The sequence below is a fragment of the Delphinus delphis genome, chromosome 14 (genome assembly GCF_949987515.2).
Source record: "Delphinus delphis chromosome 14, mDelDel1.2, whole genome shotgun sequence".
Taxonomy (NCBI): domain Eukaryota; kingdom Metazoa; phylum Chordata; class Mammalia; order Artiodactyla; family Delphinidae; genus Delphinus; species Delphinus delphis.
Window position 1 is genome coordinate 53,027,924 of NC_082696.1, and position 21,828 is coordinate 53,049,751.

At 42.4% G+C, this 21,828-nt stretch overlaps 1 protein-coding gene across 1 annotated transcript in view; it reads left to right on the forward strand.

Moving 5' to 3' along the window:
* The window catches only part of PREP (prolyl endopeptidase), a 136,470-nt gene that overhangs the window by 23,001 nt on the left and 91,641 nt on the right, over positions 1-21,828 (forward strand). The window contains exons 3-6 of the mRNA XM_060030171.1: positions 2,592-2,725; positions 3,853-3,983; positions 6,473-6,682; positions 10,652-10,773. Of these exons, the coding sequence (XP_059886154.1) occupies positions 2,592-2,725; positions 3,853-3,983; positions 6,473-6,682; positions 10,652-10,773 (597 nt within the window). The remainder of the gene's footprint in view (positions 1-2,591; positions 2,726-3,852; positions 3,984-6,472; positions 6,683-10,651; positions 10,774-21,828) is intronic.

Here is a 21,828-nt window from a genome sequence, read left to right on the forward strand (position 1 = left end):
TCGCTCCACAATGGCAGGGATCTTGTCTTGGACTTCTCACCCCTCCACCCACCATGCCAGGATCGGTACTGACGCACACTAGGTTCACATTAAATCCTTGTCGACACTCCAGCACCCTGATGGGGCTGCCCAGCCCAAGCGGGAGGAGATCAGAGAAAGCCCAGGCTGCCTGCCTTCTCCCCAGTAGGTCTGCTTTGTCTCCACATCCAGTATCAGGCAAGGAGTCGGCCGCGGTCACTGTTACAGTGACTGGAAGAACATGATTCCGCTTCAGCAGTATCGCTCCCTCGCTGTGTGGTGCTGGCCAAGTGCCTTCAGTACCACCTGCCTCCCTTTCCACGTCTGTAAAGGAGGCCTGGCATTTCCTTCGCCCATGAAATCAGGTGATGCTCTTGCACACGCTTAGCGATCTCCAGAACGCTGCCCCCGCGCGGCTTCGCAGCTGTGCATTGACTTTGTAACTAAAAGACAAGAGTTAATCTCCTTGTTGACAGTTTTTAATGAGATAGAGTGGGGTCAGCAGACTTTTCCTGTGAAGGGCCACACAGGAAATATTGTAGATGTGAGCCACCTAGGTCACTGCTGGGTTTGCAGCCCGCCCCTCCCCCCCACCCACCTGCCCAACAGTTAAAAATATAAAAACTATTCTAAGCTTGAGTGCCGTAGGGAAAGCAGGCCAGGGCGAGGTTTGCCAATCCCTCGTGATAAGCAGTTGGCGTTGTATTTCTGTGGGACTCAGTCAATGTTACTTTCTGTTTGAATGAAATAAGAAATGTGACCCATAACAGTTTCATTTCTCTTGAACCGATCCTCTTGCAAAGCTGTTATTCATCATTGTACTCATACCTCACACTCTTTCTCACTTGTTTTCAAGAGCATTGTAAACTTCGAGTTTTAGAACAGCTTTCTCTCGGCACACAGTCGTGGTTCTCCAGGGCGGGGTCAGTGGTTTGTGTAGGAGAGCCCGTTTAGAGACCGTTTGGAGCTGGGGTCGGCCCTTAGATCTGGGTGAACTCTGATAATAAGGGTAGAAGGTCTTAGAAAGATTGTCAAAAACAAAATTGATATGGGACTTCCCCGGCAGTGCAGTGGTTAGGAATCCGCCTACCAATGCAAGGGACACGGGTTCGAGCCCTAGTCTAGGAAGATCCCACATGCCGCGGAGCAACTGGGCCCGTGTGCCACAACTACTGAGCCTGCGCTCTAGAGCCCGTGAGCCACGACCACTGAGCCCGGGTGCCACAACTACTGAAGCCCACGCGCCTAGGGCCCGTGCTCCGCAACAAGAGAAGCCACCGCAATGAGAAGCCCGTGCACCGCAACGAAGAGTAGCCCCTGCTCACCGCAACTAGAGAAAGCCCGTGCACAGCAACAAAGACCCAACGCGGCCAAAAACAAAAGTTGATAAAGTAGTACCTAGGTATCTCTAACTTGGTTTCTTTAACTCTGATGTTTGGGGCTCACCGGCTGCTGAGGGGCGTGGAGCCTTGCACAGCGTGAGTGTAGTGTCTTGACAGTGCGTGATCTGAGTAGCTGATACTGTGTTTGGTTCGAGCGTAGATTTGGGAGCCAGCTCTGCCACTCACAGCCGCGTGATGTTCGGCACCTTTTTGACCTCTAAGACTCAGTCTCCCCATCCAGAAAGCTGGGCTAAAACAGAACCTTCTGCATAGGATTATGAGTCCTAAATGAGTTAATACCTGCTGGGTGCATACTTAGTGCCATGGAAGTATTAGTTGTTGTTATTTATTGAGGGAAAATATGCTTTCACTGATATATTTTTTAAATCCTTTTTATCCAGGTTTCATTGAGATATGATTGATGTACAACACTGTATAAGTTTAAGGTGTTGAACATAATGATCTGACTTACGTGTATCATGAAATGATTACCAGGACAAGTTTAGTTGACATCCGTCATCTCGTACAGATATCAAAAGAAAGAAAAAAAATATTTTTTTCCTTGTGATTAGAACTCTTAGGATTTACTCTCTTTTAACAACTTTCATATATATCCTATTGCAGTGTTAATTATAGTCATGTTGTGCATTACGTCTCTAGTACTTACTTATCTTATAACTGGAAGTTTGTGTCTTTTGACCACCTTCATCTAGTTCTGCTCCCTTTATCCCCTGCCTCTGATAACCACAGATCGGATTTTTCTGTGAGTTTGGGGCTTTTGTTTTGTTCTATATTTTAAGAATCCGCATATGAGTGAGATCATACAGTATTCGTCTTTCTCCGTTCAACTTAATGTAATGTCCTCAAGGTCCATCCATATTGTCCCAAATGGCAGAATTTCCTACTTTTTTATGACTGAATAATATTTGATTGTCTATATATATTCCACACCTTTTCTTTACTCATTCATCCATCAGTGGACACTTCGGTTGTTTCCATGTCATGACTATTGTAATAATGCTGCTGTGAGCATGGCGGTGCAGATATCTCTTCGACGTAGTGTTTTTGTTTCCTTAGGATATAGTCCCAGGAGTAAAATCGCTGAATCTTGCTGATACATATTAATGGATAACACTCCCCATGGAAAATTTTATATCTGACTTGCTTTGTTCATTTAAATTTTCTCTCCAGGCTTTTGTGGAGGCCCAGAACAAGATTACTGTGCCATTTCTTGAGCAGTGTCCTATCAGAGGTTTATACAAAGAGAGAATGACTGAATTGTATGACTATCCCAAGTATAGTTGCCACTTCAAGAAAGGGAAAAGGTATGTGAAGTTGCTTTCATTTAATTTTCTTTTTACTTTTCTGATCTAATACGTTCTTAAATTTTACAGTACAAATGCGGAATAACTTATCAGTTTATAAACTTAATTCATTATAAAATCAATTCATTTCTATGCTGGAATATGAGAATAATATTTTTTGGTCTGTTGACCACTTTCTTAAAAGAAGGACCAAGAAATTTAGCAGAGATGTGTCCTAGGACGAAATCTAGATCGTAGGAAATGATTGTTGTCTCGTGGCTAGTAATTGGTGAGATAGCAGGATTCATAGACAGCAATGGAATTTGTTTGCCTCTGAAATTAATTCTCTTTAGCTTCTACTACTTGAAAAGACCTTATTATATGCATTTCTTCCATCCAGGAATGGAAATGGGCCAAGATGCAGCACCCATTAATTCACCTCTCTTGTTCCTTGCCCTCTGACACCCACTTAAAACATAAGTCTCTTGTTTGCTTTTTAACTCTCTTTGGAACCACTACCACAAATTTACTCTAGAGTTTGTTAGACTTCACATACATAGGGATCAGCACAGTATGATCTGCATGCCAAGCCCTGTCTACCCCCCGTTTTGTAAATAAAGTTTAAATGGCACACAGCCATGCGCGTTGTTGGTGTGTTATTCACGGCTGCTTTTGTACAACAACTGCAGAATTGAGTAGTAGCATCAGAGTCTGTATGGTGCACAAAGCTTAATTAATTTGCAGTCTTGCCCGTTACAGAAAAGGTTTGCCCACCCCCTACCCTAGCACCCTGGCTAGGGATGGGAACCAGCACTTCATCTTAGCAGATCTGCTGTCTTCTCCGTTGAAAAGAAAAAGTTACTGCTTTATTTGAATATCAGTTTTCACTTTAGGAAATAAAGCAGGCTTTATTTAGCTAATGTGTAGAATTACAATATATTATTTGAATTCCTAAAGCAATTCAGGGAACAAACTCTGGCTACAGGGAGATGGTGGGACCTTCCACTCTAGTCCCCATGTCCCTGGCACGGCCTGTTTGCAGTTGTACCTTTGTATGTTGTTTTCCTTTTCCTATTTGTTTGTATGTATTTGGTTTTTCTCCACAAATAGAACTCCATAGCTGAATAAAGACCATCTCTGTCCCCCAGGTATTTCTATTTTTACAATACAGGTTTGCAGAACCAACGAGTATTATATGTACAGGATTCCTTAGAGGGTGAAGCCAGAGTGTTCCTTGACCCCAACATACTCTCCGATGACGGCACGGTGGCGCTCCGAGGTGAGGGCTACACAGCCAGGCCCACGGGAGTCCCGGGGCCCTCGCTCGCAGCTCTGAAAGACCAGACAGAGTGTGGACCGTATTGTAGAACAGACGCACACGCAGTGTCAGGAAAGCTGATTTATGCACGGTAAATTCAGAACACATGGGCAGTCACATCTCCTTCTGATGGCATGAAGCAGGACCAGAGAATAATTCACGCTGGACCTAAATTAGCTTCTAGTGCTTCTGGGATCTTGAAGTATCATCATCACTTTCTGTAGCTTCTCTGAGACCTGTCTACGTTTGGAAAAAAATTAATTCTCTTCTGTAAGAAATTTAAGTTGTACAAAGAATGTTTTAACTATAAATATAAAACAGGAAAGAATATTTATGAAATCTGCTTCCTTGAGGGGAAAAAGTGATGTTTTCAAATTTAGTTAATTGTTAGTATGTTAGAATTAAAAGTATAAAACACAGTCTTGTAGAAATTAGACAACTTGGTACCTTGTCCCCAGAGGATGCAAGTTTAAAAGCTGAATAAGTATGTTTTGCTGTATGCAAAAATATGTATGCACTTGCCGTATGTCTCCTAAATAACTTCCCCCGAGATAACCTCCTCTACGGGCCATGAGATTACCCAGGTTTGTGCCATAAGCACCACTTCTAGGGTAAGGAAGTTGTCTACACTCTGGTTCTGTGGTTTAAAAATTGTACACTCTGAGAATCATCTCTGGCTAGTGTTCTAGATGTTTTTAGTAAAGTTGGCTCAGCATTTCCTCCGTAGCATCTTCTCTTTTGTAGAAAAAGCACAAGTGTAGGTTCAGCCCTACAGAATTGAGCAGTTGGAACGCTGAAGTCCTGTAACTGATTAGGTGGGAATTAAAGAGGCCTGTTCCAGCAGATCTGTGTGAGAAGACCCTTTTATAAAGGCATTCAGTCATTTAGCAGTTCCTCCTCCTCTCCCCCAATAGGCTGTGTATGTACACGATGATCTTTAATCTCATTAGTATTGAGAGTAATCGGTATTGGAAATAAGATGCCAGCCAGCTTATTGTCAGTATTCTTCCATGAATTTGGTCTTGGAAATGAAGATCAGTTGTGAGTGAATTTAATACACTGATTCTGTGCAGTAATACACCCTAAATAGAAGTTTATTTCATTTTAACCAGGGTCTATCTTGCAACTCATCCAGAGGACTTCATTATAACAGGGTCTCACCTCTCACTCTGATAATTCATTCCAGTAACATTTTTATGTAATGCTTGTCATGTACGGACCCTGATGGATGGCAAGGTAAATTAGACATGGAACTTGGTCTCAGTCTTTGAGTTTTCTGAAAATGATATTATAGGGGAGTCACAGTATAGGTAGACATTCAGATTCTTTTGATAGTATATGATTTTTTAAACATATATTTCAAGTCCAAGTGTTTTATTTACATTTTTCCTGAAAATTTTAAAATTATATATAATTTATGTAGCATAAAAAGTGAATATTTACTCCTCATCACATTCTTGACTCTTTTCTGCGTTTATATACGTTTGAGCCTGGGTACTTTATAGGAATTATAAGTGATTAATAAGAAGGTTTTATGAAATTTTAACCTTATTTTTCCCTAGGAGAAGTTCCATGTAAAATAGTAGGAAACCCGTGAAAATAGTTGTGTTTCTTAGGATAATTTTTAACCCCCAGTGAAGTTTAACAGGCATCATAAGAGGAAATCCCTGGTGTCAGTATCTGGTACCAAACACTACACATTCCTTATAATCATAAAGCTAATAGAAACATATAAATATTTGTCAAGAAGCATTCCACAGTGGTTAGAACATTCTGTCTGTGATGGCCCCAAAGAATGGGGGACAGTGCATTAGTCCATCAGTGGTGTTGCTTTCCTTATCTTTTCACGGTCACTTTTGGAATGTGCACTGCATGAGTCTTCATTGCAAACCCTCAGGCTTCATTTACCTGGGCTTTTAGTGGTCAGATGGTGTGGACATTAATCCTGGAGCGCCAGCAATGCTCAGAAAACGAGGTTGTAGAGAGGGATTTCAAGTAGTTTGGAGTCCATTCCAAAAATTATGTAACGGCTCCAGTTTAGTTCTGTTACATTCAGTCATTACTCTAAAAGCAGTGTCCTTACTCCTTTCCCCCGTCCTTCCAAGTATAAACCCAGATGAGCTCTGCTTTTAAGTGAACTGCTTATTGAATTATAGAAAATTTTTAAATGGAAGCATCTTAGTGGTCATATAATCTATTACTTCATTTTACAGATGAAGAAACTAAGGCCTGGAAAGGTTAAGAAACTTGTCCAAGGTCATAAGGCAAATTCCTGGGAGACCTGGGTGAGCCCCCAGAATTCCTCACAGCCAGTTGCCTGCTCCTCCTGTCGCCACATTCTGCTTCCATGTGTGACAGAGAGCTTTGTCAGACAGCACAGTGGGCAGCGGGCAAGGCTGGGAGTGGTGTCCCCATGTTCACCATTTGACAGTTTCTCGTGTGTCCCTTAGGCTATGCATTCAGTGAAGATGGTGAATATTTTGCCTATGGTCTGAGTGCCAGTGGCTCAGACTGGGTGACGATCAAGTTCATGAAAGTCGATGGTGCCAAAGAGCTTCCAGATGTGCTCGAAAGAGTCAAGTTCAGCTGTATGGCCTGGACCCACGATGGGAAGGGAATGTTCTACAACGCATACCCACAACAGGATGGGAAAAGTGATGGTAGGTTGAGACTTCGGATGAAGCACCTTTTTCATGAAATGAAGTGTGACTTCACATGACTTAAAGAAAGAAGCTAAACCCCACATAGAGGTTGCTTGGTCTAGAATCATGTTTCCTGGAAGGACGTTTTATCTGTTAGCGTAGTTGTGTAACAGTTCTTGCCAAAACTTTGTGGTTCAGAATAACGACCATTCGTTTGCACTGTGAGTCTTCAGGTTGGCCAGGCAGTTCTTCTGGGCTTAGCTGAATTCTATCATGTATGTGAGATGAGCTGCTGGTCAGTTGACTGATCTTAGCGTGACGTTTTCGCATGTCTGGGGCGTCACTTCTGCTCCATGTGGTCTCTCATTCTCTAGCCGGCCAGTCCAGGCCTGTTCACATGGCAGCTCAGCAGGATTCCAAGGGGGAGAGCTGAAAGGCACGACCTCTTTGATGCCTGGGCTTGCTATTGGAACATCACTTCACTGCACTCTTTGGGCCAAAGCAAGTCACAGGACCAACTGCTGTTCAAGGGGTTGGGAGAGAGATACAGGGAACTGTGAAAAATTGGGGCCATTTTTATTGCCGTCCGTTCTTCACATATGCATTCTTTCTCCCAAGGGGATCATGGAGAAGATGGATTTTTTTTTTTTTTTTAACAAAACCAACTTATTTAATGATGTTGAGTGATGATAAAATTTTGCAGGAACCACATCTCTTTCTCTGCTCAGAAGTTACAGGTCACCTGTCGGTCACACTTGTCTTGACGCTTTTGTCCTCATTAACTACCAGGACACACCTTTGTTCTCTGCTTCAATTGCACAAAGATCCTGTTGTGTGCAAGTGGTCCCTCTTTCTTCCTTCACCTCTCACCTTCCCAGGCAGGAAGGGCCCTGTAGCTTGTACCTTGCTGGTACAAGCTGTCGACATCATCTTCTTTACGCTACTCCATATTTCCATGTGGTGTACAGCATTTTCATGTTGTCTTGGTTGATCTTTACAGGTGGGCTACCATCCCTTTGCTGGAGTTTTGGAGCTGGGGTGCAGAGTCTCAGTTACTTGTTGCAGGGCCTAGAGCTGGCAGGAAGCACGGCTAGTCCAGTGCTTTCTCCTGCACATGCTGTCCCCTTATCATGAATTGCTGTATCTTTGTCATCTTTAGATAGGCTTTTTTCCTCTTTTCCCCCCAGTTGAATTGGGAATAAGGCTATAATACTTTTCATCTCCTTCAGCTGCATTTATCAATAGCTTTTGCTGCCTTGGATTAGATTACTGTAGTACCTTTTTCTTAGTTCACCAATGAGCTACAAGAGGAGCTAAGAGTAGGCTTTTTATTCAAGGATGTTGGCTAAAGAAAGACCTCTGTGCTCTGTACACTGAATTAGCTGCCTGTATGAAGAGTGCTGCTGAGTTAGAAAGTGTTGGCTGTTTCCAAGTTCTAGGAGACCAAAAAAGTATATAACTGGCCATTTCTTGTTAGAGAACAGTGTTACTAAGTTAACTTGTGAAAAACATGGAAATTATTATTTAGCCTTAATTTCCATTGGCAGAAATAGTAATAATTAGTAATGGTGGTTGATTTAAGAGAGCCAGCATCTTCTCCCAGCTGTAATTTTGCTGTCCTTTTGTTCGGAAGACCTCAACAGCCTTTCAGGTTGTGTGGTGGAGGACTTACGAATGAGGCTAAGCAATTCTGGCTATGTGCTGTTAGCAGTGTTCCTGGAAACCCATGGAAAATCACCAAGTTAAGCTTTTTTTTTTTAATGTTATGGTATTATCTTCCTTTTTTTCTTCATTGTCCTGAAGAAAATCAGCCTCCAAAATCAGCAAATATATGTGGTTATTTCCAGGGTGATACCCAACTGATACTTAACTCTCTTTTTTTTTTAATAGATCTAATCTTTTAGAGCAGTCTCAGGTTCACAGCAAAACTGAGCATAAGGTACCAAGATTTCCCATATACCCTCTGCCCCTCACACATGCATGGCCTGCCCCATTATCAGCAACCCCATCAGAGGGTACAGTAGATGAGCCTGCACGGACACATCATAATCACCCCAAATCCACAGTTTACATTAGAGTTCACTCGTGGTGGTGTACGTTCCATGGGTTTGGGCAAACACATAACGATACATATCTACCATTGTAGTATCATAGAGTGTTTTCACTGCCTTAATAATCCTGTGCTCCACCTATACATCCTTCCCTCTCCTGCCAGCCCCTGGCAACCACTGACCTTTTTTACTGTCTCTATAGCTTTGCCTTTTCCAGAATGTCATGTAGTTGGAATCATACAGTATATAGCCTTTCAGATTGGCTTCTTTCACTTAGTGATGTGCATTTAAGTTTTTTCCATGTGTTTTTATGGCTTGATAAAAACACTAAAAAGCATTATTTCAGCATTAAATAATATTCCATTGCCTAGATGTACTATAGTTTGTTTATCCATTCACCTCTGAAGGACATCTTTGTTGCTTCCAAGTTTTGGCAATTATGAATCAAGCTGCTGTTAATATCCGTTGTACAGGTTTTTGTGTGGATGTCAGTTTTCAACTCATTTGGGTAAATACTACCAAGGAGCACAGTTCCTATATCATAACGGTATGTTTAGTTTTGTAAGAACCTGCCAAACTGTCTTCCAAAGTGGCTGTACCATTTGCATTCCCGCCAGCAATGAGTGAGAGTTCCTGTTGTTCCACATCTTGGCCAGCATTTGGTGTTTTGAGTGTTCTGGGTTTCGGCCATTCTAATAAGTGTGTAGTGGTATCTCATTGTTTTAATTTGCAGTTCCTTGATGACATATGCTGAGGGGCATCTTTTCACATGCTTATTTTCCATTCGTATTTCTTCTTCGGTGAGGTTAAGATCTGTTAAGGTCTCTGGCCCATGTTTTTAATTGGGTTCTTCATTTTCTTATTGTTGAGTTTTAAAAGTTCTTTGTATATTTTGGATAACAGTCCTTTATCAGATATTTGCTTGTCTTTTCATTCTCTTGACAGTGTCTTTTCGTGGAGCCGAAGGGTTTAATTGTAATGAAGTTTGGCTTATCCGTTATTTCTTTCATGGGTTATGCTTTCGGTGTTGTATCTAAAAAGTCATCACCAAATCCAAGGTCATCTAGATTTTCTCCTGTGTTATCTTCTAGGAGTTTTATAATTGCATTTACATTTTTAGGTCTGTGATCCATTTGGGGTTAATTTTTGTGAAGTGTATAAGGTCTGTGTCTTGATTCGTTTTTTGCATGGGGTTGCCCAGTTGTTCCAGAACCATTTGTTGAAAAGACTGTCTTTTCTACATCGTATTGCCTTTGTTCCTTTATCAAAGATCAGTTGACTGTATTTATGTGGGTCTGTTTCTGGGCTCTCTACTCTGTTCCCTTGATCCATTTGTCTATTTTGCTAACACCACACTGTCTTGATTATTTATAATAAATCTTGAAGTCAGGTAGTATCAGTTGTCCACCTTTGTTTTCTTCCTTCAGTATTGTGTTGGCTCTTCTGGGTTTTTTGCTTCTCCCCATAAACTTTAGGATCAGTTTGTCCATATCCACAAAATAACTTGCTGGGATTTTGATTGGGATTGCATTGCATCTGTAGACTAAGTTGAAAAGAACTGTCATCCTGACAATATTGAGTATTTCTGTCCATAATATATTGAGTATATCTTTCCATTTATCTACTTATTCTTTGATTTCTTTCATCAGTTTTGTAGTTCTCCTATAGACCTTATGCATATTTTATTAGATTTATACCTAAGTATTTCATTTTGGGGGCTGCTAACGTAAATGGTACTGTGTTTTTAACTTCAAATTCCACTTGTTCATTGTTAGTATGTAGGAAAGTGATTAACTTTTGTATATTAACCTTGTATCCTACAGTCCCGCACCAGATACTTAGATTTCTAAATATTTCTAGCATTGTACAGTATGGGAGGGATGGATTTTCTTAAAATTGTCAGCTGCATTTCAGTGTATGTTTTTAATTCCTTTAGGCACAGAAACATCCACCAATCTCCACCAAAAGCTCTGCTACCATGTCTTGGGGACTGATCAGTCAGAAGATATTTTGTGTGCTGAGTTTCCTGATGAGCCTAAGTGGATGGGTGGAGCTGAGGTATCGTTCTACCGTGAGATTTTACCCACAAACACCATCTCTCTTGGATTGTGTATATAAATATTCTTATGTGGTGATCTTTACAGATGGTGGAAGTCCTTTGAGTGAATATTCTTTTGTTAGAAATATTAGTACTCAAATGGACTCTTAACAATGAAGGTGAAAAATCTTTTAACTGTCATCTCAACATAAAAATCTTAATACTAAAAGTAATACATGCTTATGGTAAAATTGTAAAAGTACAAAATAACGTAAAGTAAAACGTGAACATTTCAAAACTTGGAATCCTGATTCTCAGAGGGGAGGAGAGTTTCCTTCCAAAACTTTTCTTTGTATACACAGGTGAGAATGTAGGGGGAGAGAGAGTGTGTGTGTTTTTCTTTTTTACACAACTGTGCTCTTCATGCCTCTTGTTCTCTTGTTTTTACATTAAAATATGTACCCTTTGGATATTTATGCATCTCATAGGTGGTTCATACATTCCTTAGGGGTCTTGATAATAACCGACCTCTGTTGAAGTGATGTCTTTGTAGTTACTGTCCCAGATTTTATTCTGAATCGCCTGTGAAATAACTTAGAGGTGCTTAGAGAAAGAATTGGACTCTTGTTAGCTCATTTCTGGGTACTAAGATGTATATATATATATATATTTTTTTTTTTAAGAAAGAAAAGCATTCTGAATGTTTTCATATAGGTGGGCTATCATCCCATTTTAGTGGGAATGAGGAATCCACTAGAAACTTTGAAGCCCATTGAGCCTCTTACCCCTTCTCGGGGATACAATTAGAACTTTGGTAAGAAAGGGGTATTTTAGATTTGAACTTCTGTGCATGGGTCTGATTCAGTGGGGGATAGAATATGAATCCACGGTTTTTTAGTCCACGTGCGTTAATATACCTTATTCCAAATTGTCCTTGTATTTATTTTGATTCTCTAGAACCACAGTTGGCAGCCTACTGCCCTCAGCCGAAGTCTGGCCAGCTGCCTGCTTTTGTAGATTGGGTTTTGCTGGAGCACAGTCACGCCCATTTGTTTACTTGTCTGTGGCCGCTTTCAAGTTGCCAGAGCAGACTTGACTAGTTGCCACAGAAGGAGGCCCTGAAAGCTGAAAATATTTACTTTCTGGCCCTTAATAGAAGAGGTTTGCCAGACTTTAATGCAGTCTGTTAAAAGTGAATTTATAAGACTTGCATATTATTGCCTGTTTGAAACTGTGCCCTTTTTGCATGCTTCTTCCCCACCCTACAAGCGTTTCTTGTGTAGTTACTGTTGTCAGTTTTCTCACATTTGTTTTTAATGGCTTTTCTGACTTTATTTGTAGATTGTTTCTACTAAGTTTTCTTCTTAGTCCAACTTCTCATACCCAAGGCTTCTGCATTCTGCAGATAGTAGGTATTTATTTATAAAATAATACACATTTTTACCTTCATCTGAGTGAAGCAATTAGGGAGGTAAATATGCTACCAAAAACATCTTGTAATGTTGGGTCATGTGTTTCTTTTCACCTTTTTGGGGGGAGAGATGTTGATGGGGAAACATTACAGCAGACCTGTTTTAATCAAGGTAAAATTATATGGTCGATAAAATGAAATACAACTGAAAGTGAGTGCCGGAATAACTGATGTACTTTAGCATATTAGTCCAGAAGAAAACAAGCTTCGCAGTAGAGTACACATGCAACTAGTTGCTCACATCTCTTTATTAGCGTTTGCTTGAAACAGCTAGTTTTTTTTTTTCTTTTTACTTCTTAAAATCATGGTAAAATATAGCTAACGTAAAACTTATCCCTTTAATCGTCAACATAAAGTTTATGAGTTTAATCATTTATAGAGTTCAGTGGCATTAAGTACGTTCACATTATTGTACGAGCATCACCCCCATCTGTCTCCAGAACTTTTTTCATCTTGAGAAACTGAAGCTCTGAACCCATTAAGTGATAACTCTGCATCCCTTCTTCCACCCAGTCCCTGGTAACCACATTCTACTTTCTGTCTCTATGTATTTGACTGTTCTAGGTACCTCATGTAAATGTCATTATACAGTATTTGTCCTTTTGTGACTATTTCACTTAGCATAACATCTTCAAGGTTTATTTCCATGTTGTACCATGTGTCAGAATTCCCTTCCTTTTAAAAATTGAATAATATTCTATTGTGTGCATATACATTTTGTTTATCCAGTCATCCGTCAATGGACACTTGGGGTGTTTCCACAGCATTATTGTGAATAATGCTGCTATAAGCCGCCAGTTTTTTTAAATACAGTGGAAACATACCGTATATGCATTTAAAATATATGTATATTCTGGGCTTCCCTGGTGGCGCAGTGGTTGAGAGTCCGCCTGCCGATGCAGGGGACACCGGTTCGTGCCCCGGTCCGGGAAGATCCCACGTGCCGCGGAGCGGCTGGGCCTGTGAGCCATGGCCGCTGAGCCTGCGTGTCTGGAGCCTGTGCTCCGCAACGGAAGAGGCCCCAACAGTGAGAGGCCCGCGTACCGCAAAAAAAAAAAAAAATATATATATATATATATGTATGTATATTCAATTCTGCTACTAGGCAACTGAAAAGAAAAGCAAATTTAAATAGTTTGGATGATCCTTTTACCATTCACTCAGTAGATATTCACTCTGTGTGACTTGTCTAATATCTTTACCATAACCGTGGTAGGGTGGTGATCATTCCATTGCATGGACAAAGTAAAGTACCTGTGAAGGTGACTAACTTGCAGGTCCGTGGCTGGAACTGCCTGCTGGGTATGTTAGACCCACAGCCTGTATCTTGTTAACCTCCAGCACTCTGCCTCCCTTGTCGAAAGGTAAGAAGTTGTGCGAAAACAGCAGGAATGACCGTTTAAAGAATGGCAGTAAATGAAGAGATGGCATCTGTATTGCACAGAAGCAATAAATGAAGTTGTTAAAAAAAAAAAAAGCTAATGGGATGTGTACAGTGTGTCCTAAGGAACTTTATACTAGATCAGGGCCCTGATGAGCAAATTATGCAGAGGAAGTCTGTAAGCAAACCAGTAGGCTTAGTAGACACAAACTGGGTATAGGTTTCATTAAGCTGTATTCCAGCTGCTTAGGGGGTCTTGTTAGACATCAGCCTTCCAGTGGCCAGGGTTAGTTGGGCAGGTTCTGTTGAGAGGACCTTCTTGCTATGTGGAAGAGCAACTTTGTCACTTAAACACGGGTGCTATAGTTCTGAGCCTTCAGAAGCCTCAGGTATGCCCTGAAATTGATTCAGTTCCAAGTCAGAAAAATCTAGGTCATGCCAAAAGTCGTGATGTACGAGTTTCTTGTACCTGTCAAGGAAGTGTGATAAAGCCCATGGGGTCCAAGAAGCTGGTGGGCTGTCAGCTGGCTGGACCAGAAGCGCCCATGCCTGGTGTACGAATGAGCGCTCCGGGCATTCACTGGAAGTGAAGCAGACGGTTTCCTGACAGGCTTTATTTAGTGACCCACACCTTAGAGAAAAGCAGTAGTCCTGATCATAACCGCACAGCAAATGCACGTGCTGCAGTTGTTGCTTTTATTTTTCAAGTGGTGGCTTTTAGGATCGTCATTTTGAATCTGGTATTTCGTGAATACACTCACTCAACAGTGTCTCTGAATGGAGGGCCAGCACCATCGTGATGGGGGTGTACTGGAGCACGAATCAGGAGATTTTAATTCTAGTCCTGTCTGTGTGACCTTGGGCAAGTCACGTCATCTCTCCAAGTCTGTTTACCTAAGTTTCCTTCAGCGCCTTTTTCAGTCTGTGGATGGAGGATTTATTACAGCATCTCATAGGCCCTGGAGGGTTGGGCTTTGTGGGTGTGGCTGAGTGAGTGGATGTCTCTGAATTTCTTTGGTGCGCTGCCCTCCTCCTCCCTTTTGGCTGCTGCAATCCAGGTTCACCGAGGACTTCTCTTTATATCCTAGATGCTATCTCCTCGTGACTCCTCTCCTTCCTTCACAGATACCTCCTCTGCCTTCCTACATGGACAGGTCCTTCTTGCCTTGAGCCGCCCGTCAAGTTACTATCACGAAGCAGCTTTAGTTTCCCCACTGTTGTCCCCACTAGGACAACATCCACCCGGCAGAACCCATAGCTTTCTGGACACTTTAGAGTATTTGAACTGTTACTAAAGGTCCATTGCAGCTCAAAACAAAATATCAACTCTCCAGTTCACTTGCTTCTTCCCTCTCCCCAGCTCAGGTTTCGTGAGCACGTGGGGGACTAGCAGGTGGGGTAGGTAATGTTTGTTCCCTAGACTTGGACATGAGTAGTCATAGTGGCTTTGTTCATGATAGCCCCAAACTGGACACACCCCAAGTATCCATTAACAAGTGCATGAGTGAATAAACTGTGGTACATCCCTATGATGGAATACTAGTCAGCAATAAAAAGGAATGAACTATTTTTTTTTAAGTTTATTTTATTGAAGTATAGTTGATTTACAATGTTGTGTTAGTTTTCTGGTGTACAGCAAAAATGATTCAGTTATATGTACATATATAATAGTTTGCATATGCTAATCCCAAACTCCCAATCCATTCCTCCCCTACCCTCCCTTCCCCTTGGCAGCCACAAGTCTGTTCTCTAGGTCTATAATCTGTTTTTGTTTTGTAGAAAATTTCATGTGTCATGTTTTAGATTCCACATATAAGTGATATCATATGGTATTTGTCTTTCTCTTTTTGACTTCACTTAGTAGGATAATCACTAGGTCCATCCATGTAGCTGCAAATGGCATTATTTCATTCTTTGTTATGGTTGAATAATATTGCATTGTATATATACACCACATCTTTATCCATTCATCTGTCAGACATTTAGGTCGCTTCCATGTCTTGGCTATTGTAAATAGTGCTGCTATGAACATTGGGGTGCATGTATCTTTTCAAATTCTAGTTTTGTCTGACTATATGGCCAGGAGTGTGATTGCTGGATCATAAGGCAATTCTGTTTTTAGTTTTTCTGAGGAACTTTCCTACTGTTTTCCATAGTGGCTGCACCACTATGGGAATGAACTATTGATACACTGAACAAGAGGGATGAATCTCAGAGTAATTATGCTCTGTGAAAGAAGCTAGAAAAGAAAGAGTACACAGTATTTGATTCCATTTATATAACACTCTAGAAAATGCAAAGTAGTCTATAATGGCACGGAGCAGATCAGTGGTTGCTTGAGAATTGGGGGATGGGAACAGGAAGGAGGGAATATAAAGGGGCAGGAGGCAACCGATGGATGGTCAGACTGAAACGTCAGAATTTAAGTTTTACGGGGTGGGGGCAGGGGAGTGGCCATTCTGAGCAGTGACAAGATTGCCTGTTCCCTCCCCTCAGCCATTCATCGTGTTTTAGTTTCTACAGTGGCCGTGCAGGGGGAGGAGTTGGAGAAGGGGAACAGGGTTTTTGCTCATCCGGAGCTGTTTGTGCATATGTCTTCTGGCAGCTTGCGGTCATGAGGGGTTTCTAGGTACCAGCTCTTTGTGATCCTTTTGCAGTGAGATCCCCTCGATTCTGGGAACCTGTGCACTTTGTCGTTCCCTCGTGTGGACAGTAAACTCTCTGGCTGACCTTTTGCATCGTCCTCCCTTCCGCTCACAGCTTCTGCTCCCAGCAGGATTCCCCTGAGGTTCATGCCTCTCTGGCACCCCCTTTTCCATCCTTTTTCAGCAGGCTCCTTTCCAGATGACTGGAGTCCAGCTACCTTCCTGGTGCCTCTTGTTCCAGGGGAAGCCACGTCCACGGGTCGCTCCATCCTGGACGTGCAGGCAGTGTTCCCCACTGCCCTCCTCACCTGCCAGCCCAGGGCCTCCTGCCCTTGGTCCCTCCTGCACCTCCAGCGGCTGTGCCCCTGGGGGTAACATGAAACACATACCTGGCATCTGGCTTGGAGGCACAGTGATGTCACTTATTATGTAAGACAGACTGACGTTTCAGATGGAGGGCAGGATTGTGGGAGGATAGAAATAATCATGTTTTAGAAGGTTCTTTTGGACAAAAAAAGTCTATTTTAAAGTGACTTGTAGGGCTTCCCTGGTTGGCGCAGTGGTTGAGAGTCCGCCTGCTGATGCAGGGGACACGGGTGACTTGTAGAGCATTTGGAGAAAAATAAAAAACCCACAAAGCAAGCATGTTGAGGCACTTTTCCCAGCAGAGGGTGCTCTAGAGTGTAGATTCTGAAAATGTATCAAGTCCCTTGAGAAAGGATTAAGAAGAAGATGCCCAGCGTCTTTGTGATTATCTAGCTGAATCCTACATTGAGAACCTAATTTTATTGTACAAAGGTAATCTTGACCTTAATAGGTATCACATATCTCCATAAACCATCTTTATATGTTCACTGTGTTCCCTAGTAATTAAAATATGTATGTACAGCTGACCCTTGAACAATGCAGGGGTTAGGGGTGCTTATAACTTATCACCCCTTTATATATGCGGTTCCTCCGTATCCACTATTCCATATCCACAGGTTCAACCAACTCTGGACCTGTAGCATTTCCTACGGAAAAAAATCTGTGTGTAAGTGGACCCAAGTTGTTCTAGGGTCAACTGTGTTTGTGTACACATTTATGTATATCACATATATCTATATATGAACTTGTACACATTTATGTATATTTCATATATATTAACGTTACCTAATGCTTGACTCATGGTGGGCACTCAGAATGTAAATATCTGTACTCCCCCTTCCCCTGCTGAGGTTCACACACACAAAGACCCTGTAGACAGACGCCGGTGCACCCAGCGTTGCCTTACAGAGCATACATAGTAAAGTCAGATGTTCCTCAGGAAACTCTGCCTCACCTGCCCCTTTCTTGTTGGATGGTTTCTGCTTGAGCAGTACTGTTCAGCAGCCCTTTTCCTGGTCAGCACAGTTCATGCGTTTACTCCCCAGATACCTGGAAGCCCTTATTACCTTGGGTCCACCACTGTGCCGGGGCCAGGTGGTACTCAGGAGAAGAGATGGGCAGGCTCTGGCCCTGATGGAAGTTGTTTTGGCTGTAGTAAACTATTTTATATAAAATTTTTTTTTTTTTTGCAGTACGCGGGCCTCTCACTGTTGTGGCCTCTCCTGTTGCGGAGCACAGGCTCAGGGCACGAACCCGGGACCCCTGCATCAGCAGGCGGACTCTCAAGCACTGCGCCACCAGGGAAGCCCTATATAAACATTTTAAAGTCATACATAGAGGCTTGGGGGCCCATGACAGAATACCCACCACGTTCAGTTTGTGTTTCATTCTAAAGACACCGTTGTCCTCTTGACCTTAACTTCGGTACTTGAACCTGAGGCTGCCAGCGTGTGTTCTGATGGGTGACCCTTCACCGTGCTGTCCCAGGGGGTCCTGCAGTTTTCACTGGCTCCTGGAGGCTGATTCCTTCTGTTCATCACAGGAGTGGCAGTCCTTATATCAGTCCCAGGGGGACTCCTCCCTGGACTGTGTGTGTCCGAGGCTCACGGCCCACGTCCTCTCTTTCACCAGCACTGCATGAAGTGAGGATCTCCATCAGGCTGATGGGCACGCAGGGACATCTCAGAGCCTGGTGGGGAAGGCAGAGAGTCAGGAAGCCGAACTAAAGACCTGGATGTGAGCAAGGCTGCGGGTAGCGCTGCTCTGAATTCATAAAACAGCTCCTGATAGGAGAGGGTTGGTTTTGTGGTAGAAGTTGGATTTGCTGGTCAATCACTTTTCTCAGCTACCCCTCTTAACTGCTCAGTGGGGGAAAAAAGAAAAGAAACAGTCGATTCTGAAATAACCGAGCTTATGTGCCAGAGAAACAATGAGGTACATGAGAAACAAGAGTGGCTATAGCATGTCGAGACCTCCGTTACTACTTTTACTTTGAATGGGTTTTCTTTTCCTAGAATTTTCTGGTATATCTGTTTCTGGCATACCAGGCAACACATCATAGAGTACTGGGGTTGATGTCCTTTCTCTCGCACTGCTGTAGTAGCACACAGTATTGGGAAAGCTGGTTTAAGGACTACCTATTAGAAATGTTTGTCAGTGCACGTCGTATTGCTTAGACTATCCCGTGCTTCTGCTACTGACACTGTCTCCTGTTTTTATTACAAATCCATAATGAGCCCCATGAAAAGCCATCACTGTAGGTGATTAGTTTGACGTTTAAAAGTTTTCCTAGATTATGTTTTGGAAACATACTTAGTAAAGAGATGTTGTCATGATTCACAACTATTATGAAAGGAATCCACAAGAGTCTGTGAGATAAAACTGATAAGAGTTTCCTGCTCTGAGAGGAAAATGATTAACTCTCAAAGCTATTAAAATCCATTTTCACACCTTTTGTTAATTTCCCAGGCAACTTTAAGTCTCACTGCTTTTTAGTATACTATTTTATACACACAATGAATTATTTTGTCATAATATATAAAAGAAAGTAGTTTCCTCGATTTGAAGAAGTGCATGTACTTTCAAATTACGAAGAGACTTTATCCACCCTCTTCTTGTTGGATTCTAAGTGGAAAAAATTATATATATTAAAGAAATTTCATGTTCGTGAAGCTTTGGTAGTTAACACAAGACCATGTAACCATGGAGTCTAGTAGCTCTAGCATAAAACAGCTTATGAGCTTTTCTTTTGAAAAGGATAAGTTTGATAAAAGTCCACGTATTCTATGTATATGTAAATATTAGTTATGGGTCGCAACGTTTTGAAAGTCAACTTTTTAGATAGTTAAATGGTTGAGAATTTAAAACTTTAATAAAGTGATCTTCTGTTAATTTTCTCAATATGAGATGCATGAAGAAAAGCTAGCTTATTCAGGTCAGCTGGAAAGCCCAGCTGTTTTCACTACGTAGTGTTGAGACTAAAAATAGCCAGATTCATCTACTTTAAAATTTTTATGCTAGTAATAATAAATACATTTATTGTTTAAAATAACATACAAGGGACTTCCCTGGTGGCGCAGTGGTTAAGAATCCACCTGCCAATGCAGGGGACATGGGTTCAAGCCCTGGTCCGGGAAGATCCCACATGCTGCAGGGCAACTAAGCCTGTCCGCCACAACTACTGAGCCTGCGCTCTAGAGCCCGTGAGCCACAAATACTGAGCCCATGTGCCACAACTCCTGAGCCCATGTGCCACAACTCCTGAAGCCCGTGAGCCTAGAGCCTGTGCTCCACAAGAGAAGCCACCGCAATGAGAAGCCTGCACACTGCAATGAAGAGTAGCCCCTGCTCACCGCAACTAGAGAAAGCCCGAGTGCAGCAACAAAGACCCAACGCAGCCAAAAAATAATAATCATAATAATAAATAAATAAATTAAATTAAAAAAATAATAAATAGAATAACATACAAAGATCCCATTCTCTAGAGAAATTACTGTTATCAACATATTTATTATTTATGTTCTGTCAACATAGAACATATGTTCTATTTCACACTTATTTGTCCATTCATATTTTTTTAAAAAGCCTCCAATGAGCTGATGGTGGAGCCAGTGACCTCTTGTGAACACGGTGCAGCTGGACCCAGACTCTGGTCTGAATGGTTCACGGTCACACCTACATGAGGCATTAACAGAAGAAATTTCATAAAAACATATTATTTGGGAGTAGATTCCCCAGAGGTTTGCTCTGGTTGCTTCTTATCTCTAAATTTCGTGTTTGATGGTTTCTGGGTTTGTGAGGGTTATATTCCTGAACGTGCTGAGTCATGTGTGTGTTGGAACAGCACATGTGAATCTTAACAGAATAAAGTATAAAATATATACACTGTCGAAGTCGAATAGTTTGCATGATGTCTGTCAAAGGTTTCCCTGGTAAATATTACTGTCCCAGGGAGGCTTAATACCACAATACGCACAGGTAAAATTTCTCAGTCAACTAATGTGGCTTCTTTAATGAAAGTATGAAGTCTGATAACCCCATACCTTATGCCCTACCTTTTGATAACTGTAAATGCACATGGCAGCAGTTTTTGGGTGCCCCTCTTCAAAACTAGAAACCACCACTTAAAAAGGTTTCCTTCAGTTAGCGTAAAATATGCTAGGATGAGAAACCAGGTGACATGATGCCTTGCATGCCGTCACAGGTCAGGTTCCCTGGGGAGCAGCCTCCGGAAGTTCAACGGGGGCGCTTTCAAAACCTTCGCCTGTGCTGGGGAGAGAAGGCAGAAGGGGGACAAGTTGAATGAAATCATGACAAGGGCCTCAGCCGGTCCTCCAGGGAGCTCTTGAGCTGGGTTAGCCCTTCAACCTTTTCCTAACTAGGGGTGAGGGGCCTGGGCCTTTATACCTTTATGCATTAATCAGTCATTGCACGTGGGATGAACCAAAAAGAATGTGTGACCTCGGGAGGGGTGGCTCTCTTTACCGGGGAGGGCAAGGCCCCAAGGTGCTCAGCTGAGAGCTGCCTGCTCCCGGTGCCCGGCAGCTGGGGGAGCGCGCGCTTCAGCAGACCCCAGCGTCCGCTACTCGCGCTGTCTTGTCAGTGAGATGTATACTTGAGAATGAGTAGCTTGAGTGTGTGTTAGACATAGCCCTCTGAACCAGATACCTAAGCCAGCATAGCAGCTATAAGAATGGAAAGAGTCAAGCAATCACTTTTAGAGGAATTCTGCTTCCCTTTTAAAAATCAGTTAGGGACCATCCATTCCCAAGAGCCTTCTCAAATGAATTTTTTAAATTTAGTTATTTATTTTGGCTGTGCAGGACAGCACGCAGGATCCTAGTCCCCCAACCAGGGATCCAACCCACGCCCCCTGCAGTGGAAGCGCGGAGTGTGAACCTCTGAACCGCCAGGGAAGAGCCTTCTCAGATCTCACTCTTCCTCCCAACTCGCTTCCCTGTTAGATGCTCCTCTCTGGCACTCGCGTCAATTCTTTGTATTTCTCACTATGAATGTTTACAGTATAACTTCGTGTGTGTGTTTGAGTGTCTAACTCTCCCACCTCAGCATAAGGTCTTGAATGCCCTGTCCTGTTGATCTGTGTGTTCCGGAACCTGGTTCAGCTGCAGCAGATTCTCAGTAAATGTTGGTCGAATAAACAGCCTCAGCTCTGACTCCCCAGATAGTGGACGGCTGTGTTTGGTGGCACATG